Source organism: Anolis carolinensis, chromosome 6 (assembly GCF_035594765.1).
Source record: "Anolis carolinensis isolate JA03-04 chromosome 6, rAnoCar3.1.pri, whole genome shotgun sequence".
Classification (NCBI taxonomy): domain Eukaryota; kingdom Metazoa; phylum Chordata; class Lepidosauria; order Squamata; family Dactyloidae; genus Anolis; species Anolis carolinensis.
Genome location: NC_085846.1, coordinates 45,269,413 through 45,297,206, shown reverse-complemented (window position 1 = coordinate 45,297,206; position 27,794 = coordinate 45,269,413). Strand labels below are relative to the sequence as shown.

The window sequence follows — 27,794 nt, the reverse complement described above, 5'->3', positions numbered from 1 at the left end:
GACATTTGGCTGACAGTTGTTGGAGTGCTTAGAATCTATATGGAGAGAAAAGAAGAATATGAATTAAAATACATGATTTAGTTCAAGCTGCAGACTATCTAATGTGATTTGAAGCATGTATAGTATTATTTTGCTTATGCATTCCACTTCATCTAGGGAACAAGATCTTATAAATGTCCCAGTAAAAAGAAATTGGGGCTGCTTGCCTTAGGATTACATAAAAGGAAGAAAGTATGCAAATATAATAAACTGAGATTTGGATAGAAATCCAAATCTACTGGCCAAAGTAGGGAAAAAAATAGATTGAAACTGTCTGGTAGATTTTGTGATGTCTTCTTGCCTTATTTGAAGCTTGAGGGGAAACCACCCATATCATTCGCACTTATTAAAACTCTGTCCAAGCCTTACAAAGGAATGAGGCTACTGTCCTTACCTATACTCCCTCCCTCCCCAGGCACTGCATTTGATGATGAGCATTTTCCAGGCACTGCCTCTTCCTAACAACATGGAGAGCTGTGTGAAACTCCCTTTCAACTAAAATTTCAAACAGCCTTTGTTATCCGGAAAGTTCTTTCAGGTTCCACAGTTGTCTTTCATTTCTTAATTATGTTTTATTTCCAGTCCACTTTCTTATGTATCATTGGTGGCACCTAGCTGCTCTTCTTCTAATGAATAATTAGATTCTGATTGTGCTAATCGACAACTAAGGGGGAAACAAAAGCTATTGGGGAAACTATAATAACTCCACTGAAGACTGGTCAGGAAAATTTGGCACGTAATGCTTTAAGATAGACTGCTATTTTTAAAAAATCTAAAAATTTAAAATGTTTGTGAACTCTTTTTGCAAACATGTGTCAAGTGTTTATTGTGAAAATGCAATTAAACTACAAGTAAACATGAACACATTCCATATATTGACTAAATATCAAGTTCCTTTTCCAAATAATTATTATTTCTGTTCTGTTTTTTCTTGTTTATAATTATCTACTTTATTTATGTAGATTAAATTATGTCCATTGTCCATTCAGATTTGTCTTGATTGTTAGAATACTTGTGTGTTATTATGCAAATTAGTTTTAAAGTATAATGATAGAAAGTACTATTTCCTTCCATTTTTATAGCAGACCCATCAAATCAATGGGGATGACATAAATTTAGACCTGTCATGCAGTATCTAAGGTTGCATCTACACCATAAAAGTAATACAGTTTGACACTAGTTTAACTGCGATGGATTAATGCTATAGAACTATGGGAACTGTAGATTGATAAAACACTGCACTATTTATTAAAGAAAGCTAAAGACCTTATAAAACTGTTTCCCATTATTCCATATCAATGAGCCATGTCAATGCTAAGAAAGAAAAGGAAATGTTCTGAGTGCTTGGATTTCTTGCCAATATATATTTTCTGGCCCAGGACGCAAAATGTTAAACAAACCAACAAACAGAACACTGTCCTTATAATGCAATTCTAAACTCTAAGCACAGATGGGAAAATATTTTCAGTTGGTTCCATTAGTTTTCACCCCACAAAGTTCATGTGAGGTCAGGTTTTCTCATGCTTGACCCCTCATGAACTTCAATGGTTGTCTCGGGCAGTGGACTATGCAGGAGGCAGGAATTTGATACTCTGGATCTCACTCTGGAAGTACCTTCACCATTCCGGAGAACTGCCACTTATCTACACAGTTCTACATAGTTAGAAACAAACACAAAGATAATGGCTGCTGCTGCCCTCATGTCACTGCTCTGAACAGTGAGATCTTCTGAAAGGAATAGTTTGCTTCCTGGATGCTAGGTTCAGTGAAGTCTTAGAGCAGGGGTTCTGGATGATCAGTTAAGAGGGACAGGGGTAAAGAAAGCAGTTTGTCCTCCTTACTAGCCCCAGCAGCTTGTCCACATCAACAGTACTCACCAATTGAAACTGATCCAGTGTAATCCCACTCACAGTTGCTGGACACCTCCTTGTCGGCCTCTAGTCTAATGGCAATGTCTAACCACTTCATCACATTTACTAAATTTCACCGAGTCCTACACTTAAAATCTGGTAACTCACTGTGTTCATCACATTATGCTTGGGTTCAAGTGTAGGATGGAGCATTCTTTCTGTATTTTAAGTATGGGGGCCAGCATTCTTTTCAAACGTTTGAGAAGGTGGTGGGGAAGTGGATTTTTGGGGAATGATCCAGATGAATGGCCAATTCTGTTGTTGTTGTTGTTGTTGTTGTTGTTGTTGTTGTCGTCGTCTTCATGCTATGCTGTTCTGGAAGTTATAGATTTCCAAGCTCCATACCCTTCTCTTGGTGCATTTACAATATGGAATGAATGCCCTTGCACCCCACTTTAAATGCCAGGGCTCCATGTGATGGAGTCTTCCTGGGAGTTAAAATTTCCCAAGGTCCACGAACCTTCTTTGAGTGCATCTACACTGTAAAATGAAAGCATCTGGGCCTTATTTTAAATACTATAGCTCCACATGTTGTCCTGGGAGTTATAGTTTCCTTTCTGTGTGGGGCAGCTGAGAGAGGAGGGTAGAGTGCATCGCCACTTTCCCTTCCTCTCTCCCTCCTTCTCTGCTTCCTTCCTCAGAGGGGCAGTGGAGAGAGAGGCTAGACTCAGGGAATTGAAGACATGTAACCGTTGACATTGCAAAGAGAGGAGGGTTTTTCAACAAAGAATAGGGGGGAGAGGGATGGTGGGCGGGGCCAAATCTTTACAGTGTGATGGCAAATGAACTGAAAGAATACTGAGCACTGTTTAGATTTAACAGTGTGATGAAGGTAGGGAATCAATCATTTGATTTTCACACAAAGTATAACTGAGCTCTACTCTACCAAACACTTGACCTGATTCAATGTGATGAAGTGGCTGGTCAGCTCTTATACAAGAGATTTTATCTGCAAAATGATTCTTAAAGGCTACTGAAGGTTCTAGCAATGGACTCAGAGGGGATGGCACCTGGGTTAAGCCAAGCATCCAGGAAGCAGTATAGTTTATATAGCAGACTAGGCTTCTCAAAACTGTGGTTGCCTTTTGAGGCACAACTGGTGATAATGAAAGGCTTTCTGTGTGGCAGGGAAGATAAGCTAATATTGTAGCACCTGTTGTACTTAAATATTAGCTCATTTTCTAAGTATTTAAGTACAACAGGTGCTAAAATATTAGCTAATCTTCCCTTAAATATTATTAGTTCATTGTCTCAGGAGTCCCCGGTGGTGCAATGGGTTAAACCTGTGTGCCGGCAGGACTGCTGACCTAAAGGTCAGCAGTTCAAATCTGGGGAGTGGGGTGAGCTCCGTCTGTCAGCTCCAGCTTCCCGTGAGGTGACATGAGAGAAGCCTCCCACAGGATGGTAAAGCATCCAGGTGTCCCCTGGGTAACGTCCTTGCAGACGGCCAATTTTCTCACACCAGAAGTGACTTGCAGTTTTTCAAGTTGCTCCTGACAGGAAAAAAAAGTTTATTATTGATTTGTTTGCTGCAAATGCTTTAAGATGTTTTAGTATAACAGCACAACAATAACAACAACCTCAACAATAATTATATTTGAGCTAGATTTGGATCAGAATGTTACTATCTGTTAAAAGAAATCGGACTCTATTGTCTCACATCACCAGCACCATGATACTGAAGACTAAGAGTGGTGGAGAAAGTAGACTGTTAAATGGAATCCCACTGGAGATCATTTTAATAGTCAGAAAAGTTTAACGTTTTATTTAACTCCAAATCTTGTCTCTCATTTCTTCACTTCTCTGTCTCCCTATGATCAAGTCAATCATGCATGGGATGTACATCAGACATTCAAATTCTTGTTCATTTTAACAGCTGCTGGTGCTTTTGAATTGGAAACATGATGTGAAAATACAAATAAGAACAGTCAAAGCAATGTGCATCAATGAATCAGAATCACATCTGTTTTTGCAAATAAATTCCCCAAGCATGAAATACGACAACATAAGAAGGCACAAATATTACTGAGGGAATGGGGGAACAGGGAACAAACGGATTCTGAAAGATGGATAATGTGTGATACGCTGCAACATGTTGTAATGAGAATAATATCAATAATAATGATTATTATCTCACCATCTTGTATTCAGTTGCATCTTGTGTCCTATCACATATTGAATGTAACAGGTAAAAATTTGTCTAAAGGTCCTAGCCATATAAGATTAGAGAAATAGTAAATTCAAAAGTACAGGCTGGAAAACTGTTCCTTGGCATTTAGCCAGCTAAATTCAAAATAAGAAATAACCAATTTTCATAGCCAAGACCAGTAATTTAGTCAACAACGTGACACAGTGAACCCACACCATGGCTTTGATAAAGTGCCAGTAAACAAAGGAAGATGCCAAATGAGACAAGCAGAGTTAAAATGAAGCACAGTATACTTCTTCCCTTACTGGTTGAAGAAACAAATAAACAGATGCTGTGAATGTTATAAAAGTAGATTGATTACTGTGCTTTGAGGCAGGTTTGTTTGTTGCAACCAATCAAAGACACACAAATCACATTACCCTTTGCAACTGTTGGGAGTTATGTTCAATAAATGTGACTTGCAACCAGGCTTTTTAAGCAGGGAAATGTCTCCTGCCAAACTCTGCATGAGAGGCCAGTAGGGAATGGTCTCTCCTGGACCTTTGGCCATCTTGGAAGAAGATAAGCCTCATTTTAAAAGTGCTGAAATTTTCCTACAGATTCCATTACCTCCTGCTAGCAAGGGAATGGTTTCATTATTGCATTCAAGAGAGCAACCATTGTTGAAATATCTTGTTTAGTCTGGGAGATCTTGCCAAACCACCCAGAATGGTACATTTTATACTTGATTAGTATTGTTCCATATGTTGCAATCCTTTTGTTGTTTATTCCTTCAGTCGCTTCTATTGTATGCTTAAAAACCAGTTAAGATTCATTGGGAGACATTACCAATATGCTGTTTCCAAAATGCTGTTTCCACATAGATCCTCCCCAGAGGCGGTTCAACTGAGAGGTGAAGTAGGAGGTCGCCTGTGGTGCCATCGTCCCAGGAGTGCACAGTTGAGACCCCTGGGAGGATGGCACCACCCCACACCTCCTTTGCCTTCCAGTGAGTGCTGGGCCTTCCGCCCAGCGCTTCGATGAGCCCAGCGCTCACTGGAAGGCCTTCCGGCGGAAGGCCCAATGCTCACTGGAAGGCCTTCCAGTGATCGGAGGTAGGAGAGGGCGCCTCGCCCATCTCACTCTTCCTCGGCTTGGCGGGGCCACTGCCTGACTCGGAATGGGTCTCCAGAGACCCCACCAGGCCGTGGAGGCAAGAAGGCCTCTTACCTGCTGCTGGGGCCTTTGGAGACCCGTTCTGAGGCAGATGGTGGCCCCGCTGAGCCAAGGAAGAGCGAGATGGGTGGGGCACCCTCTCCAACCACTGCGCATGCACCATGCGGCCACTTGATGCATGCACAGTGGTCGGAGAGGGCACCTCGCCCATCTCGCTTTTCCTAGGTTCAGCGCCTGCGGCCTTCCTGTCACCACCGCGGCTGCAGCCAACGCTGACGATGTAGCCTTCCTGCCAGGGTAGGAAAAAGAACTCTGTTTGTTGGAGGCAAATGTGAATGTTGCACTTGGCCAGCTTGATTAGCATTTAATGGCCTTGCAGATTCAAAGCTTGGCTGCTTCCTCCCTGGGGGCATCTTTAATTGGGAGGTTTTAGCTGCCCCTGATTGTTTCCTGTCTGGATTTTCCCTGGTTTTTTTTTTAATTTTTCAGTGATTGATTGGGGGGGGGCACCAAAATTCTGTTTGCTTACACTTCAAAATTACCTTGGGCTGGCTCTGATTCTCCCTACCACCATTACCATCACCACCACCCTCCGGCATTCATCATTTTAACCACATGGAGCCTCTTCTTTTGAATTCCCCATAGGATAATATTAAAACTGTGTTCTGCTCCACACAGGGATGTTTCCTTCACCTTAGGTTACACCCTACAAGTTAGGTATGGCCAAGGAGGAAAGCTGACTACTACTTTGGTTTGGTGTAGAAGAGAAAGCAAACCACAGAGAAAAGCCAGCTGTTGGGTTATATAACTAGCAGAAAAATTCCCTTTAGATTGTAAAGGACTGAGGATTATCTACATGAGCCAATATTTGTCTAAGTGTTCCATAAATCCATGTGGGAGTAGTGGTCAAGGAAAGACAATGGCTTGGGGTCAGCCATCTGCCCGTAAAATATTTATTTTATTTATTTACAGTATTTATATTCTGCCCTTCTCACCCTGAAGGGGACTCAGGGCGGATCACATTGCACACATATAAGGCAAACATTCAATGCCATAACATAGAACAGAGACAGAGACAAACGCAGGCACGGGCTGGCCTCGAACTCATGACCTCTTGGTCAGAGTGATTTGTTGCAGCTGGCTGCTACCCAGCCTGTGCCACAGCCCGGCCTTCATCGGAATAATAAATCAATTTAAAAAAAAGTGAAAATTGGGAAACTCCTCAGTTTAAAGGTAAGACATTTTATTTTTCAAATGAACTCTGCTAAATCAGTCTGTCCACTGATTTTAAAGAACTTTTTTCAATTTAACCACATGTGATTAATCTAAATCACTTTCATATCAATGAGACTTATAAGCAATAAGCAAGCACACTTGTAAAGTGAAATGTTGGTCCTGTCAGAGGAAACAGGCAGGTAAATAGGATCTTGAAAGTCTGACTTACTGGGTATGAGGGCAGAGGGATCATTGGTGTGTCAGAGTTGAGAAGTAGTTTAGGGAAAGGGTAGTGGGTTTTTTTTAAAGGGGGAAGAAATAAAAGAGGAAGCCAGCCAGCCTCATTGATGGAGTGGAGGTTTGTACAAAGTGGCCTGCAAAATTGCCAGGCAAAGGCAGCCTTCTTTTCCATCTTCAGCAATATAATTTCAGGCTTGAGCCAAATGAATATGTAATGCCTTAGAAAGGACATACGTTTCTGCTTTAATGGATGTAAACCATGTATATTATCATTAATTTTGAATGTGAGATATGTAGATTGAGATACTGCATGTTTTCTTGTATAGATGGCCTGCCTGGTGTAATGGTTTGAATGTTGAATTGCAACTATGGAGACCAGGCTTCAAATATCTGCTCAGACAAGTTTGATAATGTTTGGATTATCCCCTGATTTTTAGGAATTATTGGTGCTGAACCAAATGCACCCCCACACTTCTATGGAGCATTTGTTCCATAGAGATGTGGGAAATTGGGAGAACAATTTAGCTCATCCACAAAGCCATGCCACTCAGATATAGTAATATTTCTTATCCAAAATTCTTGTTTTTCTGTATGTACAAGTCATTCAGCATGAGAAGTCTTCAATCACAGTGAACTAACATAGCTCCCATAAGGCACTGTCCCCTTATTTTAATAGAGATGGCATGGCTTACTATCATAGAAAGTCATTGCTTTCTAATAGTGTTTTGTTGTTTAAATATAAAAGCAAAATATACCCACCACTTAATAAAATTTAAATTAAAAGATTACATTAAATTAAAAGATTAATATTACAGTGGCTCTGGTCCTTCCTGGAGGGTCGGACCCAGAAGGTGGATCTGAGGGACTCCTGTTTGACTCCCTGACTGGTGGCAGGACAAAAAAAATCAGTTCTAGACAAATATTTTAAATATTATTTCAGTATTTAGCCGAAGGTCTAGTAGAGACAGAGATCACTTGTCCATGGTTCTTGGAACATCTAAATAATTATGCTTTCTCAGGAAAGAAATGATAGACAATGTTGAATTGCACTGTGAAAATCATAGTTATTTCTGTTGTTCTTTTTCCAATGCAAGGCTTAAGATGACATTCTTAATTTCAACCAGTTTCCCCCACTCCATGGCATCTACAGGTTATTCTAGTAAGACTGAAAAACAAGGCAAGAATTTAATGACCACCCAAAGTATGAAATATTGAAAAGGTCAAAGGAGTGTAACTCACTACAAAGATTCATTGAATATAAATTAAGCATTAAACACCTGATACCTCATTCTCATGACTGAGTTGTAATGAGAATGGAAGATGGCAGAAAATTAATCCCTTCTCATTAAAAAGGTTGTAATGGGAATGAGGAAATCAGTTCAAATGTAACTTATTCTCATTATCTTCTTCATGAAGGGTCTTTGTGGTCTTCTTCAGATGTCATAGTGATGAACATTTCTGTGCTAATAAAACATGAAAGTGCAGAAAATGTAGTTGCACTGAGTCAAATTTACATGCTTATGTCTTAAGTTCTCCAATTAAATCATGTGAAATCCATGGCCTTTTTAGTTCACTGCATAGTAGTTCTCCAGCTATATTTATATTTTAGTTTTCCTATTTATTGTTAAATGCATAATGGGTTTGTGGTATTAATAGATTGCTCCTCCAGATTTCATATACTATTGCAGGAATATGCAAAGCGTTCACTGTTATTTTCAACTAGCTTGGGGACCCGGCGATGCCTGGGTCATTTGAGAATGGTATTATTTGTCTTTTAATGTTATGTATTCTGTTTGGAGTGGGTGAACTACAATTCCCAGAATCATGTGCTGCAGTACTCTGTGGATGGGGGTGAACTACTGCAATTTCCAGATTCCTGGGGCAATTGTCTCGAAATATCTATCAGTATTAACAGCAGGCAATATTCAGTCTGCGTGCCAAGTTTAGTCTGTGTGCCAAGTCTAGATTCGTCATTGGCTGGGTTCAGTGGTCTTTGGATGGAAGTGAACTACAACTCCCAAAATCAAGGCCCCTTCCCACAGATACCTGCAGTATGTTCAGTAGGTCATGAGGCTTCTCTGTGTGAAGTGTGGTCCTAGTGCAGGGGTCCTCAAACTTTTTAAGCCAAGGGCCGGTCCACAATCCTTCAGACTATTGAGGGGCCGGATTATCATTTGAAAAAAAACCAAAAAAAAAAAAACCAAATTCCGATGCACACTGCACATGTCTTATTTGTAGTGCAACAACAACAACAACAAGAACAATGCAATGAAAGAACAATGCAATATTTAAAAATAAAAACAATTTTAACCAACATACATATATCAGGATTTCAATGGAAAGTGTGCTCCTGCTTCTGGCCAATGAGATAGTCAAGTTAATTAGGATTGTTGTCGTTGTTGTTGTTGTTGTTGTGTGCCTTCAAGTCATTTCAGACTTTGGGCGAGCCTAAGTCTAAAATGTATTTATTTATTATTTATTTATTTACTGCATTTATTTACTACATTTGTATCACACCTTTCTCACCCCAAAGGGGACTCAGAGGGGCTTACAAATTATATGTACATACAATATATTATATTATTAGCATAGCACAATATTAGCATTATATATTACTTTATTGAACTATACCACTATACTGTAATATTATTAGTAATATTATATGCAATATAGGATATATAATTAATATTATTATATGGTAATATTATTAGTGTTATATTGTATTACATTATAATATTATTATCAATATTATATGTATATACAATATATTATATTATAAAACTGAGGGCGGGGGCCAGGTAAATGACCTCGGAGGGCCGCATCCGGGCCCCGGGCCTTAGTTTGGGGACCCCTGTCCTAGTGCATTGTCGGTGGGGGTCAGTGTTTATCTGGTTGCAGGTGAACTATAACTCCCTTTTCCCCAAACTTGTCCAATATGTTGTATTGGTTATGGGGGCTCTGTGTGCCAAGTGTGATGCTCATTCATTGCAGGTGAACTATAAATCCTAGTACCTACTACTCCTGAACGTCCAGTCCAGTTCCCCTCCAAACCCACCAGTAGTCAAATCTCAGCATATCGGGTTTGCATGGTAAGTTTGGCCGAGAGCCATCATTATTTGGGTTCATAGCATTCTGGGTGTAGGTGAACTACAACTCCTGTATATTCCCCAGTAGGAGTGACAGTGCTCTGACTTGATGCAGGGTGAACTACAACTTCCACCATGTGAAGTCAATCCCTAAACTCCTCCAGTAAGTTTAGTTGCAGCTCAGTTCTGCTCTGTTTGTTATGCAGAGAGATTGGAAAGGAAAGGGCAGTGGGCGGGGCCATGCAAATTCTACAGCAATGGAGAACCCTGGGATGCCTGCCTGTGGTGGAAGAAAAAGCAAAATCTAGGATGAAATGGTCCCCAAATGAAAGCATTCCTTGGGTGGTGGGCTGTAGTGGTTGGGAAGGACATTGGCAGGGGCTGGGATACATGTTCATGGCGCTTGCTGTAACCGAAATGTCAGTGGAAAAGAGTGACTTGCTAGATTCTTAACCATGGGAACTGTAGCCTGTTTGTGGAGGCTGGAGGCTGTCTGTATGAGCAGACATCCCATGCCACATACACACATATGGGTTTTCGCCTTTATTATGGATTTAAATTAGATAGATTTAGATTAGATTAGATTAGATGTTATCAAAAAGTGACTGCATGGTAAGAGTCCTGTCGAGTCATTACATAGTGTACTGTATATACCCGAGTATAAACCAACCCGAATATAAGCCAAGGCTCCTAATTTTACCACATAAAACTGGGAAAACATATTGACTTGATTATAAGACAAAGGTGGGAAATGCAACAGCAACTGGTAAATTTTTTAAAAACCCATAAAAATAGATACCAATAAAATTACATTAATTGAGGCATCAGTAGCTTAAATGGTTTTGAATATTTATATTAAACTAATTTAAGATAACAATAAGACTTTAATAAGATAAGACTGTCCAACTCTTATTACTTAATACTCAAGTATGAGCCGACCCGAATATATGCTGGCCAGAACCCTCAGTCAAGTATAAGCCGGGGGGGGGGGGGGGTTCAACCCTAAAAATGGCTGAAAAACTTGACATATACTCAAGTATATACGGTAACTCCAGTTAATACATCAATTTCCCCCTTACGCAAGTAGTTTTCTCTTCACCTGCAGCACAAAGGGCCAGCTTAAAACATGATGCAGCTCTGAACCATCTTGATTTTCTCTTGCCTTCTCCTGTAACCATAGGATTTGGGCAACTGGGCAGGAGCCAGTTTTTGTCCTTTCGCACTCCTTAGCAAGCTGTAGCACTGCATTCCTGTTACATGTGGCTTCAGGTTTGGGTCAAGTGACATAAAGAGATGCCACGTAAAAGCCAGAGAATAGGGTAAATAGAACATAATTTGATAGATTTGAATCCAAGAAAAGAAATTCCACGTAAACATTAGAAAAAACTTCTTTACTGTGAGAGCTGTCTGATAGTGGAAAAGACTGCTTTGCAGATTGGTGAACTTCTTCAAAGGCCTTTATACAGATGTTAGATGGCCATCTCTCAGAAATATTTCATTTTTCTTGATGGTGATTGCACAAACCACAGAGCACTGATCTACACTAAGGGCTTTCTTTTGTGTGCTTTTGGGGGCATTTGTTGTGTAGCCACCATAGATTAAATCTAGCTTTGAACTACTTTATGGGGTCAGTGGATTTTATGTTCCTCCTGCATTGGCTTAAGGAATAAGGCTCTTCATTCCTCTCCTGTTCTGCAATACAGAAATAGCAAGGGATAATTGATTGGTCAAATTGGGACTAAGCTAATCAATAATCTTATTAATTGTATAATTAAGTCACAGCAGATTCAGTGAGATTGGAGAAAGAAGTTACAGACTATTACAATATATTAGAAAAAAATTGGATTGGATTAAAGAAGATTAAGTTACATAGCATTAGATACTGGGTTATTGGAAGTAATTTATCCTACCAAATCAACATATCACACTGTATTTGTTTGAGGGGAGCTGAGTGAACTGATTCCCAAGGACCAGAAGTAGAAATGGGGGAAATAGTGGCACTGCCATCATTAGAATCAGAATCAGAATAGCTTTATTTGTGGGATTGTCACCATTAAAGTATTTGGTTAATAAAACATATTGTTGCTACTAATGAAAGTCAGAGTGGAGTCATCAGCATAAATCTGCGGTTATAGTTCTCAGCTCAAATGGAAGTGTGTTTGTCCATTGATTGAAGAAAGAGGTTCACCTGAATTGTCCATTTCTTTTCAAATCAGTCCAGGTAGTTTATTAAAATTCTAGCTTTTGGTTCATTTCTATTTGTCATATAATCATAATTGTTATGCACCATTGTTGGAATGATGCAACCCCTTGCTAGTTCAACTCCTTGTTATATAGGAATACCAGTACTCCCTGAGACATGGCCATTCAACATTTGTTTAAAACGTTAAATGAAACAGAATCCATCATCTTCTGAGATGGTTCTAATGTTGAGTCAAAATTGCTTTTCTGACAATTTAAAATAATTGGTTCAGATTTTATCCCATATTGCAGCAGCACACAAGCTTGTTCTATCTTCTGCATGATGCCTCTCCAAATATAGATGACAGTCATATCATATAGAAGCTGCACACCTTCCTAGAACTGGAAGACTCAAAGATAGTAGTGCATGCTCTGGTAACCTCAAGGTTGGCCTTCTGCAATGTTCTGTACATTGGAATACCTCTGTACCAAGTTCAAAAGCTCCAGAGTTCAAATATGGCAGACAGATTGGTTGAGGGTAGGAGTGATCACATTATACCTACATTAAAATCACTCCACTGGTTGCCAATTAGTTTCTAGGCAAAATATAAACTGTTGGTTATGATCTTTGAACCCCCACATTGCTTGGGCACAGGTTACCTATGGGATCACCTTCTCCGATATAATCTACCCTGTACACTTAGGTCCTCTGAGAGACATTTACCTCAACCAGTCAGAACCCCATTGGTAATTGTCTCCCAGAGGACCTTGCCATTGGCCACCCCAAGATTGTGGAATGACCTGCTAGAAGAGTTTTGACAGCTACATTAAAACACTGTTAAAGACACATTTCTTCCAACAGCCCTACCCAATCAATTTTAAACTATGAATTTTAAATTTACATTTCATTCGTATAGGAGTTTTAATCTTTGTTCCATGTTTTTAGTATATGTATTTTATGGTTCTTTGTTTTATCTATGTATTGTAACTATGTTGTATTCCACCTCAAGTTGTGAAAAGAGGCAGGTATAAAAAATGTAAAAACAAACAAATTATATCATTTCTCATACCATCCTCTCTTCTCCAAGCTAAGCAAACCACGTTCCCTCGGGTATTCCTCATAGGTCTTCATTTCCAGAACTTTTGCAACCTTCATGACTCTCATATGGGCATGTTCTGGCTTGTCACAATCCTTCTAAAACTGTGGTAGCCAGAACTACATGCAGTGTTTCAGGTGAATTCTGACCAGAATACAAAAGAGAGAGAAACTACTTCTTTAACTGGATCTGACACTATAGTTATGTTGATGCAGCATAGTATTACATTGGCTTTTAGTTGTTGGCAAATCACTGTTGAATTCGCTAAGAATTTTTATTGAATATGCATTTCCCCAAACTCCTAGTTTCTGTTTATATGTACTACAATCAAGCAAAGTGCCATTGGTTTTTTGTTTGTGCGACCAGTTTTCTTACCCAGATGAAATACCTTATATATATATACATTGCTGAAATTAATGTTGTTATGTGTGGTTGGGGGCATGTTAAATGGGGTTCTCTGCTGTTGCATTAGTGCTAAGCTAGATTTTTATCCTTCTCCTTTCTGTGATCCTGACTTGTTACTGTTTAGGGTTCCTCAACAAATGTGTGCAAACAAATGCCCCCATGCAAATATGGGAGATATGGTTTGAGTGTGGAGATTAAAACCATTGATAAAGCCGGGCTTTTCATCTTGGGAAAGATTGAAAAGTCTTTTGAGGACTTCATATCCAAATTTAGTGCCGCAGTCCTTTGCAATATGCATTGTGATTCCCACTGAACTTATTTTTTGAATACATACATAGCAGTTTATGACATACAGCATGTGCAAAAAAAAAAAAACCCACGGACTACCCTATCGGGATTTCAGAATGCATTTGATACCTCATGCCATCACATTGAATTCCTTAGGTCTGCTTGAGCAGAAAATAGAATACTAATTTGAGCGTCTATAAAAATGACAGATTGTTGGCTTCTATTTTTTATTGAGAAACCAGACCACATTGATTTTTTTCCATGCCCACTAGTAACCTTTCATTAATTTCATTGGAATGTTGTCCCACTACACCTAGGACTTCAGGAAATAACCCCACAATCATTACAACCACCTAACAATGCCTCCACACACCTAACAACGGAGTAACACCAAAGGTCACAGAAGTTGCCCAACTCCCTTTTTGGTTCTCCTTATGGAAATCCATTTAGGCTGGCTAATACCCATTGCTACCAATTGTTTCAGCAGCAGGGACCATTGTCTTCCCCAAACTGGGGAAACTACCATGATTAACATCAATTACCTCAAGCCCACCTGCATTCTTTCCTTCACAGACTCCATGAGAGATTGAATGAGCAATGGCCACAAAACTTCAAACTGAGCAATGATAATTTATTAAATTTCCATTCAAACCCAGAGGCCCATCATCAGCAAACACAAACAGCTTGCTCCAACCAATCAGCCTATAGATGCTAGCCTGCCACGACTTGCACCAATTGACACTCAAGGCAGCAGAGGTCTTTTGTTTCAAATTTCTGTCAAAGTGCTATAAATATTTCTGCATGTCTGCACTGGGGCTTGTCAGTTCTTTGGAGGGCTATCTCAGCTGACATCCTATCCAGCCATTGAGAATAATGCCTCTGAGTTTGCCTTCAGCTCATCTGTGTCATATCTGGTTCTTTGGAAGCTTGGCATTCTGGGCCCTGAGCCCATGGTTTTGTGGAGCTGAAATTATATAACATATATATAACATTCTGTTAGACACAAATAAGCCTAAAGCAGCTTATGGGCCATGTATGCAACAATATTCCCCAATGCGCCATATTTAGAGGCCCCTCGAACCCCTGGGGGTTAAAAATATTTTAACCAAAAAATTCAATTTTTAATGTTAACTGCTATAAAGTGCCTACAAGATGCATTTCCACGAAGTTTTGTGGGTCATCCCACCTAATTTAAGTCCAAAACATGGTGAAAATGTCCTCACATCCCATAATAGCATTTTGGATTATTTTTAGGAGCAGATGCAGCCCTTGTAGGTCTCCAAGGATGCTAATACAAACTATTAGCCTTCCATTGCTGTTCTAAAGCTATTTAGAATACTTACCAAGGGCCCTTTTACACTGCCATATAAAATCCAGATTATCTGCTTTGAACAGCATTGTATGTCAGTGTAGACTTAGATAATCCAGTTCAAAGCAGATAATGTGGATTATCTGCTTTGATAACTTGGATTATATGGCAATGTAGAAGGGGCCCAAATTGCACTTCATCATGTATGTTCATGATACTTACACAGAGACACAGTTAAGGTAGGCTAACCTGGACAGGGAGAACAGATCTATCTATAAAGACATGTAACACAAAAAGTTCTGAATATATATATATCTAATGTAGCAGTCATCATCGTATCGTAAGTGGGTATTAGACCTGTACATTTCATCCTGCAGAAAAAGTTATCCATTTTGGACATTTACAAAAATATGATGTCAGTTCAGTATTTGAATTGACTTCTATCTGAGCAAAAAAGGTAGATTTTGAGGTTTCAGAGAGATTGTGTTTCTTCCTTTAGGCACCAAAATGCCCAGTACATGCATTGAATCCTTACAACAACTCTGAAAGATAAATCAATATTATTGCACCCACATTCTCAAGAAATGTGGTGCCTGTTGACAAGAAAATAAATGGAGGCTGAGAGGTAAGATTTCCAGTTCCACTAGGTTCTTAAAAGCATTTGCCCTGCTATGTTGAACTGAGATACTTTTGTAACCACCAGATGTGTTTTTTTAATGGCAATGACTGGTTGGAGAAGCTATTGGACTCCGAGTCCAGACCTACACTTCGCTGGGTTGCAATGCTTCACTCAGTGTCGATTGTTTTCCATTTTAATTTTTCAAATTGCTAAAGCAACACTACTGGGGAAACAACATGACTATCTGCAACAACAAGGTAATAATTGTCATTGCATTGCCTAAGAGCACCGTTTTATGTAACATGAACACAGTAAGTTCTATAGCAGTAATAATACTACGGGGGATGTTCAGAAAAGTCATATTGTGAATGTATTTATTTATTTATCTTATTTATAACCCACCTTTCTCTACCCCGAGGGCGACTCAAGACAAACGACACTTATACAGTGCCTTAAGGCATAAAAAATAACCATGAGATAAAATTGGATTAAAATTAATACATACTTCATAGTATAATTAAAAGTATATTTCAATGTTAAAACATGTCATCCAAAAACAAAGTCAAGGCCGTTCCATGAACTACACCTCACAGAATCTCCCAGCACACCCATAAGAGTAAGTTTCCAAGTTCATCACTCCTGCTGCCTCATGTTTAAGTTACACCCAGTTATGTCTTAGAGTTGGTGTAAGAACTATTTTTTCCCAGTGTCTTCTTCAATGGCTGCAGGAATCCTTACTAAGTTGCTTCCCCTTTCTGAAGTTTTTTTCAATTCAAAATACATGAAAGAGGTTGAACTCAAATTGTATTATTAATAGTGTTGTAAGTTGTTTTAAGGGAGGAAAATGGGATATGAATACAATATAATAGCCCTTTGATGAATTGTCACCTTTTCATAGTGAGGGAGCTTGTGTGTTCCAGTGAAACTCTGGTCATGTTAGAATCATGTGCTCCCAGTGGTGGTGGATCTGGATTCAGTCATTCTACCTCAAAGTCTAAGGCAGTTAAGCAGTCTGGCAGTTGTATCCATGACTGAACAGCCCTATTTAGGACCAACTCTGCTCACCCCATATAGGGAGGGGGCTAGAAAAGGTGCCCTAAACATAGTCTGCTTCTCACAAGAATCATGACAAGCACTTTTTAAATACTTTGTAATGGGTTGATTAATATGCAAACTATATTGCCTGCATATTTTTAATTCTTTTTAATTCTTGGCCTCTGATCTTTAAACCAGTAATTTCCTTCTCTTCTCTTATCCTTACATTTAAAATTTCTAGTCCCATAATAAATAATAGTAGGGATAGAGGGCAGTCTTGTCCCTTTTTGTATGTCAATGTTGGCCGTTTATTTTTAACCTTGGCCTTTAGTTAATGAATATAGCCCTTATTGCCCTTTGAATTGGTGGCCTACTTCAAATTTTTCTTGCACCAAACAATAAACCAAATATCTCATAAAGTTCCAAAGGTGACAAAGTCCAAGAACCACCAGGAATCACAGATTCAGCATAAGTCCACAATCAGGAGGATATAATTAGTAAGATTTGAACAGAAGTACATGAACAGGAACATAGAAAACTTCCAGGATATATTAAATCCAAAATCAAAGTTTAACCAGGAACAAGAAAACTCAGGCTTAACTTCTCACTCTAACACAGAATTGCCCCAACTGACCTTAAGGTAAACAATTTGTTGCTAAATAGACACCCATGAAAGCATTCCATTTCCCATGAATTTCTTTCACAACTTTTCCATGTAATCTCCCTGAACAACGCAATCTATTTTTGGCTCTGTGTTGTCGAAGGCTTTCATGGCCGGGATCACAGGGTTGTTGTATGTCTTTCGGGCTGTGTGGCCATGTTCCAGAAGCATTCTCTCCTGACGTTTTGCCCACATCTATGGCAGGCATCCTCAGAGGTTGTGAGGATGCAACCTCTGAGGATGCTTGCCATAGATGTGGGCGAAACGTCAGGAGAGAATGCTTCTGGAACATGGCCACACAGCCCGAAAGACATACAACAACCCTATTTTTGGCTCTGATTTTCAAATGAAGACTTTTGTTGATCTCCGTAGCTACATGTGGGTTCCCCTGGGAACCCTCCTTATCTCTCAGCTCCCCTGAATGCCCTTCATTTTCTTAGCTGGTTGTCCTGGTTGTCTCACAGAGGGAACCATCATTTCCCAGACTTGAGTGGCCATCACTTTGTGCCACAGGAAAGCTCACAATTCTCTCTAAATCATCAGTTAAACCATCAGCCTCTGGTGACTGATCTACAACAATAGTAGAACATAGGATAAAATTAGTCTTTTCCTCTCTGATGTTACAGCTTCTTGCCAAAATATCCCCTGCTCTCCAATTAGACTTGAAAAAAGTCAATTTTTTTCTTCAGCTCTTTCAAGCTTTTTTTCGTGTGTTGTGTGACACACACTGATAATGATGTTGAGGATGTGTGCTGTTTGATGGTGGTAATATATAAAGAAAGGGGGTTCCTTATCTTCCATTTCCCCAGGAGTGGTACATCCAAGAAACTACTTGACAGTGGAGTCCACTTGGTCAGATGATGCTCTTGTTAGCTGTCCTAAATATTGCTTCAAATGGCAAAATTTGTCAAAGCACAAAAACAATAATTCCAAAATTCAACTAAAGCAGAAAGAAAATAAAGTAGAAGACAAAACAATTTTCTAAAGCTGACAAGAAAACTAAATATTTTTCTAGAGCTAACAAAATGTATATTTGCATTTAAAACCTATTGAGATGAAACAGAGCATGCAATAAGGACATATGGGCAGGTATGGGACTAATACTTTAAACATGAATTTTAAATGCATGAATAATGCTGAAAATGTGTGATATTTAAAGTTTTCATGAGAGTAAATTTACATAGTCCAGATAACTATATTTGCTATACCTACTTTTGGCTTTCATTAAAATAATGACAGTGTGACAAATAAAAACAAATAAAATTGATTTTAAATGCAAATATACATGACATGAAATCTCTCTTTGTATAATCTGGATTCAGTACCCATTTTTAATTGTTTATCTTGAGAAATAGTTTAAACAACCAATTGGAATTAATTTGCCATGCAAAGTGTTCCTATTAAAAGTAAATTAAATGTATTTTGAGAATCATCTTTTAAAGTGTTTCTCAGATAATGATTTCTTCATCCCTCCCTCGTGGAACAATGATTAATGCTGCTGATTTTTTGCCTCTAGTTTTGCCAAGGATAATTTCAGAACATAAAAAACTACGCAAATGATATGAGATACATATAAGAAGTAATTTTAATAAAATTGTTAAGTTAATTTATTGAAGGATAATTTTAAAATTAAATACTTGAACAAAGTTGAGCAGAGCCTGAATTGTAATTCTTCACATACTTTAAGGAATATATTTAGTAATGGGGAACCACTAGCTTAGGTGCTCTGAAATGCACAGGCATCTGATCAAACAAATCAGTAATGCTTGTGATTCCCATGGTAGATAATATTTTAGACTTTAAACAAGCTATCCAAGGTGTTGAACACATGCTCCAAACAGTTTCAGCCCTGTTAAACAGCCTTTTAAAACCTCTCAGCAGATTGAGTACAGCTCTGACAAATAAGCTAAATCAGGGGTCCTCAAACTTTTTAAGTGGAGGGCCGATTCACAGTCCCTCAGACTGTTGGGGGGCCGGACTATGATGAAATAGTCCAAAATTAAGATTGTTGTTCTGTGTGCCTTCAAGTTGGTTCAGACTTAGGTCAACCCTAAGTCTAAAGTTTAGGACAGAGGCCAGGTAAATGACTGGGGGGGGGGGCACATCTGGCCCATGGGCCTTAGTTTGGGGACCCCTGATCTAGACAATCTCATAAGACCATAGGTGAGCAAAGAGACCTCCAAAGACCATCTAGATGGTCTCATAAGACCATAGGTAAGGAAAGGGATCCTCAAAGACCATCTAGATAGTCTCATAGGTCCATAGGTAAGGAAAATGACCTCCAAAAGCCATCTAGATGGTCTCATAAGACCATAGATAAGGAAAGGGATCCTCAAAGACCATCTAGATGGTCTCATAGGACTATAGGTAAGGAAAGTGACCTCCAAAAGCCATCCAGATGGTCTCATAAGACCATAGATAAGGAAAGGGATCCTCAAAGACCATCTAGATGGTCTCATAGGAGCATAGGTAAGGAAAGTGACCTCCAAAAGCTATCTAGATGGTCTCATAAGACCATAGGTAAGGGAAGGGATCCTCAAAGACCATCTAGATGGTTTCATAAGACCATAGGTAAGGAAAGGGGCCCCCAAAGGCCTTCAAGATGATCTCATAAAACCATAGGTAAGTAAAGGCCTCCTCAAAGGCCATCTAGATGGTCTCATACGGCTATAGTTAAGCAAAGAGACCTCCAAAGATAATCTAGACGATCTCATAAGGCTATAAGTAAGCAAAGAGACCTCCAAAGACCAGGTAGACTTAGGTCAACCCTAAGTCTAAAGTTTAGGACAGGGGCCAGGTAAATGACATTGGAGGGCCACATCTGGCCCCCGGGCCTTAGTTTGGGGACCTCTGAGCTAAAGTCACCACTACAAGTTAGGTAGCAAAAGGAATCTGGATAATTTTGAAATCTGCAGAAAAGGAATCTGGATAATTTTGAAATCTGCAGAAAAGAAAATCAGAATATTTTCCCCAGACAGAAGGTTGAGTATGTTTTCCTGCCCAAATGTGCATCTACCTACACTTTGAATAAATGTAGCTTAACACCACTTTAACTGCCATACCACAGTGTAGTTTGTTGAGGCACCAACACTTTGGCAGAGAAGGCTAAAGACTGTAAGAGTTGTAGATCAAACTATAACTCCTATGATTCCATAACATTGAGTCATTGCAGTTAAAGTGGTATCAGGCTGCATTAATTCTACAGTGTAACTACATCCCTACTGGTAGCATTAAACAATCTTCTTTGTTATTAGAAAAAATGATGCACTGAGATACCAGCTGAAAATAGTTCATAGATATGGTCTGATTACTGCAAAATAAAGTAGTGTGACTCAAAATGTATAGTTCTACTAATCCACTATAAAATTCTAACCACTTATTTTATAATCATGCTATTGCCTCATATTAAACCAATATATTGTAATCAAGTATGATCCCATGTATTGGTGCCAAGGCAGGTATTGTTCTAGGGGGCTACATGTAAAATTTTATGTTCATCTCAATTGAATTTCGTTTCATCAGTTTTGGCTTGATCTACAAATTTTACAAGGGGCACATTTAATTTTAAGTGGGATGTAGTGGTTTGAGTATTTAACTGGGATAGTGGGAGACCAGGGTATGAATCCCAGCTCAGACATATAGACCCATTGGGTGACCTTGAACGAGCCACGCTCTTTCAGGTTGCATCTAAACTATAGGATTATTGGAGTTTGACACCACTTTAACTGCCACAGCTCAATGCTATGGAATTCTAGGATTTGTAATATTGTGAGACACCAGCACTGTTTGGAAGAGAGGCCTATCATCCTTGTAAAATTTCAGCTGCCATGATTCCATAAAAATGAGCCAGGGCCAAATGGTATCAAGCACTCTTAATAATGCAGTGTAGATCCATCCTCAGTCTCAGAGGAAGAAAATGGCAAACCCTCTCTGAAGAAAACTTGCCAGGAAAACCCCATGATAGGTTCACTTTAGGGTCACCATAAGTGAGAAATGTCTTAAAGTCACAACAGCAAAAAGCTTTTTGTTATTTATTACTTGTCACTAGGAATGCTATGGAAGGACAGGGCTAAATCTCCTCCTATCAATTTTTAAACTAAATATGCTGGCGAGGGGGAGTAGCATCTATTTATAAACTACATTATCCAAAATATCAAAGCAAAAGCTGTAAAATGATTTCTTGAAACCATGCTAAAAAACCTGTGACTGTTTTTAAAGGTAATCCATTATTGCATTGCTGTAGGCAGATCTTAGAAGATAAACTTCCCTTTTGACGGCAGAAGATCAAAAACCTCAGCTAAAATGCCACCCAGAGTTTTTACAAGCATTTATTTTTAACCTAATTTAGTTAGCTTGTTTTAACAATTTTTTCCAGGTTTGCTAGTGCTAACTTCTTACTTAATTTTAATCTTTTAAAAAGTGTTACAAGTTAATTAATATAAATAAAATTAATAAAGTAACACATTTTTAAATGCCCTGTCATGGTATATTTGTGCTTTGATACATTTAAGTGTCCAAACCACTCTTTCCACAGTGGGACATTGGAATGAAACAGGTGGCTCAGGGTTAGTTTTCATCTCCTTCATCTTCTCCTCATCATCACTGCCACCATTTTTTCTATCTGCAAGGTAACTAGACAGGCAATGCCATAGGATCTCAACTAACTGTTGCAGATAAAGAAACAAAGGATGGTTGTTACATAATTTCATCTATATAATATAGATGAAATTAAATATATGCTATAAATATAAATTTAGCCAAAGTTAAGGACTTTTAAGTGCTAGAGTTCAGTCCGTGGTTTACTTTTCACCTAAAATCAATAGGAGCAAGCATTGCTTAAGACTGCTTTTATTTTAACCATTTTTAAAATTAAAAACTTTGCAATCCAAGGACCTGATCAGAAGTGCAAGTGGAGAAAAGAGGGGGAAAGCGGAGGGAACTGTCCTCCTTCACTCCCTACCATCTTTCCCTGTCTTCTGGGATGGCCTCTCATCTCATGTGGTTTTCTGTGGTTTCCCCTTGGTTTCCCCACTTCGTCTTTGTATTTCTCAATGAAGAATTGGGTAATACCTAACTTCTCCAAAGCCATTCTGGGCTGTTTCTGCACAATGCTGAAACAGAGCTCCACAAAGTCCTGCTGGAAGTTGCCCTGCATCATTGATAGGCTCTGTAGGGCTCCATTTTGGCAAAATGCAGAAACAAGAAGATGCAGAAAATATTGCATCTGATAAGGTCCCAAGAAGCCAGACACTATGGTTAACAATTTGTAGAACACCAGTTACCAGCCATTTCTCGTGAGTAATGAATTCTGGATTCTGCTTCAATCAGTTATCTGTGTTTTATTCCCAGAAGAGGGTTTGTATCTTTCTAAAAAGGGTCAGGAAATATTACACCTGTATTTACAGTACAAAAATGTACAGCATAATGACTTTGATAAACCTATTCCTGCTGACAAAGCTTTTTAATCATGAGAACTTTAAATGCGGAATCTATACAATTGCCAATAGCTCTAAAGAGTTCATTTGTTATGACAGAGAAATATGGAACAAGATTAACAAAATCTTCCTTTTAAAAATTGACATTACGACAAATCGAAAATAATTCAAGTTGATGTCTCAAAGGCAGATCTCATTGAAATTCTGACACCAGCTAGAAGTCACAGATCCAAACTATTCCTTTGTTCCCACTTTCCTACTAATCTACCTTCAAGTTTGATAGAAACTAAACTGAATATATGTAAAAACTGCAGATGTGTCAGTACTGATTATACAAAGATCTAACAAAAAAGAAAGAAGTTTTATGTTTATTTGGTGCAGTAAAAGGGCACATTTAAGAATGTTTCATTTGCCAGATTTACAGGAGCACATATTTGCATAAAAATTACTATTCCCATTTGCCAGCCTCATGAAGTCAAAGCTGGTCCACAGATGTACAAAATTAATCAAAAATGGGACAGCTGAATCTCATTTACTTATATAGATATCGAAGTTGAATGCACATCTGTGTGTGTGTGTGTGTGTGTGTGTGTGTCGGGGGGGGGGGTGTCTTGTGAGTCAGTCACCAAGTTATACATCAACATGTATACATATATTTAGTAGATTTTCTATATCATTACTGAGAAATTGGGGACAAAACCCAGATGTTTAAGCATACAGCAGAAAGAAATACTTGTCTTCAGATGGTAAATAAGATGTTGCAATATCTTATTCCAGATTAGGAATCCCGTTTTCAAATGTTTTCCCATGTTAAATAAAAAACAATATTTGGGAAGAAAAGCTGGGGCAACAGCCTTGTGACCAGTACTTTACCCATGATCACAGGGAACCACCAAAATGCTAAATGGAGGGTTGCATAAACATAACAAGGACCAAGTACTGAGAACATAATAATCCCAAATAAACAGCTCAGGGGAAGGTCCCAGGGGCTTACATGTCTTTACACAAATGTACAGAGTATGGGAAATAAACAAGATGATCTCCAACTTTTAGCACAACACCACACTTACAAAGTCATAGGCATCACTGAAACCTTGTGTAATGACTCCTATCACTGGAATGTAGCCATTGAGGGCTATAACCTCTTTCACAGAAACAGAAGAAAGGGGAGAGGAGGGGGAGTAGCTTTATGTGTCAAAAAACAGTTATGTCTCAGACGAGATGCAAGACTGCAGTCCAGGAAACCAGCTTGAAAGCATCTGAATAAGAATCAAGGAAAGTGGGACCCAAAAAGATCTTGTCATGGGTGTCTGCTACAGCCTCCGAATGAAGAACTCGATCAAGCCTTCTGTCAACAGTTGACCAAACAGGCATAAAGAAGAGATATAGTAATCATGGGCGATTTCAACTATCCCGATATCTGCTAGAAAACAAACTCTGTAAAGAGTACAAAGTCCAACAAATTCGCTTGCCTTGCAGACAATTTTATGATCCAGAAGATAGAAGAGGCAACAAGGGGATCGACTACTCTCCATCTGATCCTAACAAACACGGAAGACCTGATCAATGCAGTTGAAATGGTTGGATCCTTAGGGACAAGTGACCATGTGCTCCTGCAGCTTGTGATACAAAAAAAAGGCTGAAACTAAGGCAAGCCAAACCAGCATTCTGGACTTTAGGAGAGCTGACTACTGAAAAATGAAGGAAATACTGAGCGTCATTCCATAGATGCCAATACTAGAAGACAAGGGAGTTAAGGATGGATGGGAGTTTTTCAAAAGTGAAATACTCAAGGCGCAAATGGAAACACTGCCAACAAAGAAAAAAATAAGACAAGTGCAAAGAAGCCTGAATGGATGTCCAAAGAACTTTTAACTGGGCTAAGACTTAAAAGAGACATGCACAAGAAGTGGAAAAGGAGAGAAATCACCAAAGAAGAATTCAAACAAATAACCAACTCCTGTAGGGAAAAGGTTTGCAAGGCTAAAGCACAAAACGTGCCCAGGCTTGTCAGGACATTAAAAACAATCAGTAGAAAAAAGAAGAACAAGGAGGCGATAGGGCCTCTGCGAGGAGAAGATGGAATAATGCTGACAGAGGATAAGCAAAAGGCAGAAATACTTAATGCCTTCTTTGTCTCAGTCTTCTCACAAAAAGAAAGTAGTCCTCAACCTCAGCAACATGGAGTCGACAGAGGTTTAGGGGAAATCCAACCCCAAATAGGGAAACAAATCACCCAGGAATACTCTTTATTATGATTTAGAGCAGGGGTCCCCAAACTAAGGCCCGAGGGCTGAATGCGGCCCTCCAAGGCCATTTACCTGGCCCCCGCCCTCAGTTTTAGACTTAGGCTTGCCCAAAGTCTGAAATGACTTGAAGGCACAACAACAACAATCCTACTTGATTATCTCATTGGCCAGAAGCAGGTCCACACTTCCCACTGAAATCCTGATAAGTTTACAGTATGTTGGTTAAAATTATTTTTATTTTTAAATATTGTATTGTTTTTTCATTTACCAATATTGTAAATGGAATACTGTAAATGAATGATATGGTAATAATATAATATATTGTAATAAAAATATTGTGTATACATATAATATTGATAATAAATATTATAATGTAATACAATATATAATTTATTTATTTATTACAGTATATCTACTCCTGCCCTTCTCACCCAATAGGGGACTCAGGGTGGCTAATAATAATAATAATAATACAGTATAATAATATTGTATAATATAATAATATTAATTATATATTATATATTAAATGTAATATTACTAATAATATTACGGTATAGTGATATAGTGCAATATAGTAATATATAATGCTAATATTGTGCTATGCTAATAATATAATATATTGTATGTACATACAACTTGTAAGCTGCTCTGAGTCCCCTTCGGGGTGAGAGAGGGTGGGGTAGAAATGTAATAAATAAATAAATAAATAAGTAATTGTTGCTGGGGTTGTGTTTTTTTTTTTTTTTGCACTACAAATAAGACATGTGCAGTGAGCATAGGAATTTGCTCGTTTTTTTTTTTTTTCAAATGATAATTCGGCCCCTCAGCAATCTGAGGTACCATGAATGGGCCCTCCACTTAAAAAGTTTGAGGACCCCTGATTTAGAGGAAGGGAAGCTTTGGGTGACACCTGTTCCTCCGTCATGACCTATTTCTTTGTTGCTCCCTCCAAGTTAGTTTTATTGCACAAGATTGTAGTTTAAATAGGTTAATAAATGGCCCTTTGTTCCATATTTTGTTGTCTGATTTCTTATTACATCGTGTTACTTCAAATATACACTGTTAATTTTCAGTATCTCTGACAGTTGTAACACCTTCCTTTACTGAAAGCATGGGATGCAGTCTCTCCTTTGCTCTTAGCAGACACATGACAATGTTCTGCCATCTGCTGGACAAAATTTGCAGCACGACCTGGTCGATCTTGGCCACTCATGTCAGTTTGTGATGTTAACACAAATCCTGCAGACAATCAAAAAAACAGTTTCCCCTACAGGCACGATTTGGCCCCTCCTGGCCAATCTCTGTCCCAAAAGACTCCCTGTCTGCCATTCCTGTGCTGGGATTTTTCTTCCTTTTAAGCAGTCTGGAAACCACTATACATTGGCTGTTCTCTGGCAAAATATCCAGCAGGCTTTGACTGGGTTCGGTCACTTAACCAATTACAGATCCTCTTAATAGTCACATTGCCTGGCCCATATTTGACTAGTTTGTTTGCAAGAAGGTCATGGGGGACCTTGTTGAAGGCCTTATTGAAATCATGATATGCCACATTCACAGCATCTACCAATCTTGTAACTTATCGAAAAAGAGATAAGATTAGTCTAGCATGACTTGTTTTAAAGAAATCCATGTTGATTTTTAGTAATCACTGCATTCCTTTCTAAGTTATTGAAGACTGCCTCCTTAATGATCTGCCCCAGAATCTTTCCTGGTATTGATGTTAGGTTGACTGGATGGTAATTGTTTGAGTCCTCTTTTTTCCCCTTCTTGAGGATATGGATAACATTTGCCCTCCCCCAATCTGCTGGGACTTCTCCTGTTCTCCAAGGATAAGTACCCAGTTGATGACAAGTGCAATCCACACAGAATAAACAAGAGTTGGAAAAGACCTCAAATGTCATTTAGTCCACCATTCTACACAGTTCAGGAGAGCCACAGAGAAAGCTTTTTGTTCCCCACACCCCAAAACACTGTACTCATGGATATATCAGTCAATGCAGTTTAAGCACAGAGAGATCTATAAGAAAATAATATTTGATGGAAAGTCACATTCTAATTTTCTACTCCTTGACTGAGTCAATAAGAGAGAGCAGAAGGTGAGCTGTGTTTTGCGAGATCCTCCATGACTTGTTGACTTATTTTTGAAGACATGTTTTGAAGGTTTTTGTTTATTTTTGGCTATGTGCTCTTCCTGAGCCCATAATCTAAGAGACTGCCTTCTGCTGAATCACTGACATGCTTGGGGTGGAATTAACAGTCACTGCTTCCTTAGACTTTGGACTTCAATCTCTGAAAAGAAAGCAAAAAATGGGCCATTTGGGTGTTTCCCTTGACACTTTGACTGTATGTGAGCTTTGTTAAAGGGTTATGTGAGAACTTTTGTTTGTTTTTGGCTCTCTTTCACTAGCTCTATATAACTGCTTGCTCACTCTGTAGAACTCAGTCTCTGAAGGCCAGCAGCATGTACAGTCATATCAGTAAAAATTATTACAGCCTGAAAGGGGTGAAAGAAATAACTGCTTTGAGGCAGAAGGATCTTCTTACAAAAAGACCTCACTGACTACACTTGCAGCAAGTGCAAACCAGTGGCTCTCTTAGAAGAGGTAGGTGCACTGCAACTTCATGCGGAGAGTCTTCAAGACACCAGAATGCTAAATCTCAATTGAAAGCAATTCCATGGAGGAAATAAAATGGGAAACAAATGGAAAAACCAATGTGGTT

General features: G+C 38.9%; 1 protein-coding gene across 1 annotated transcript in view; it reads right to left on the bottom strand.

The window, feature by feature from the left end:
• Positions 1 to 561: 561 nt before the first annotated feature.
• Positions 562 to 27,794, bottom strand: part of tecrl (trans-2,3-enoyl-CoA reductase like) — an 84,315-nt gene continuing 57,082 nt past the window's right edge. Inside the window, exon 12 of the mRNA XM_062983742.1 lies at positions 562 to 3,442. Coding sequence (XP_062839812.1) covers positions 3,432 to 3,442 — 11 coding nt within the window. The 3' untranslated portion in view covers positions 562 to 3,431. The remainder of the gene's footprint in view (positions 3,443 to 27,794) is intronic.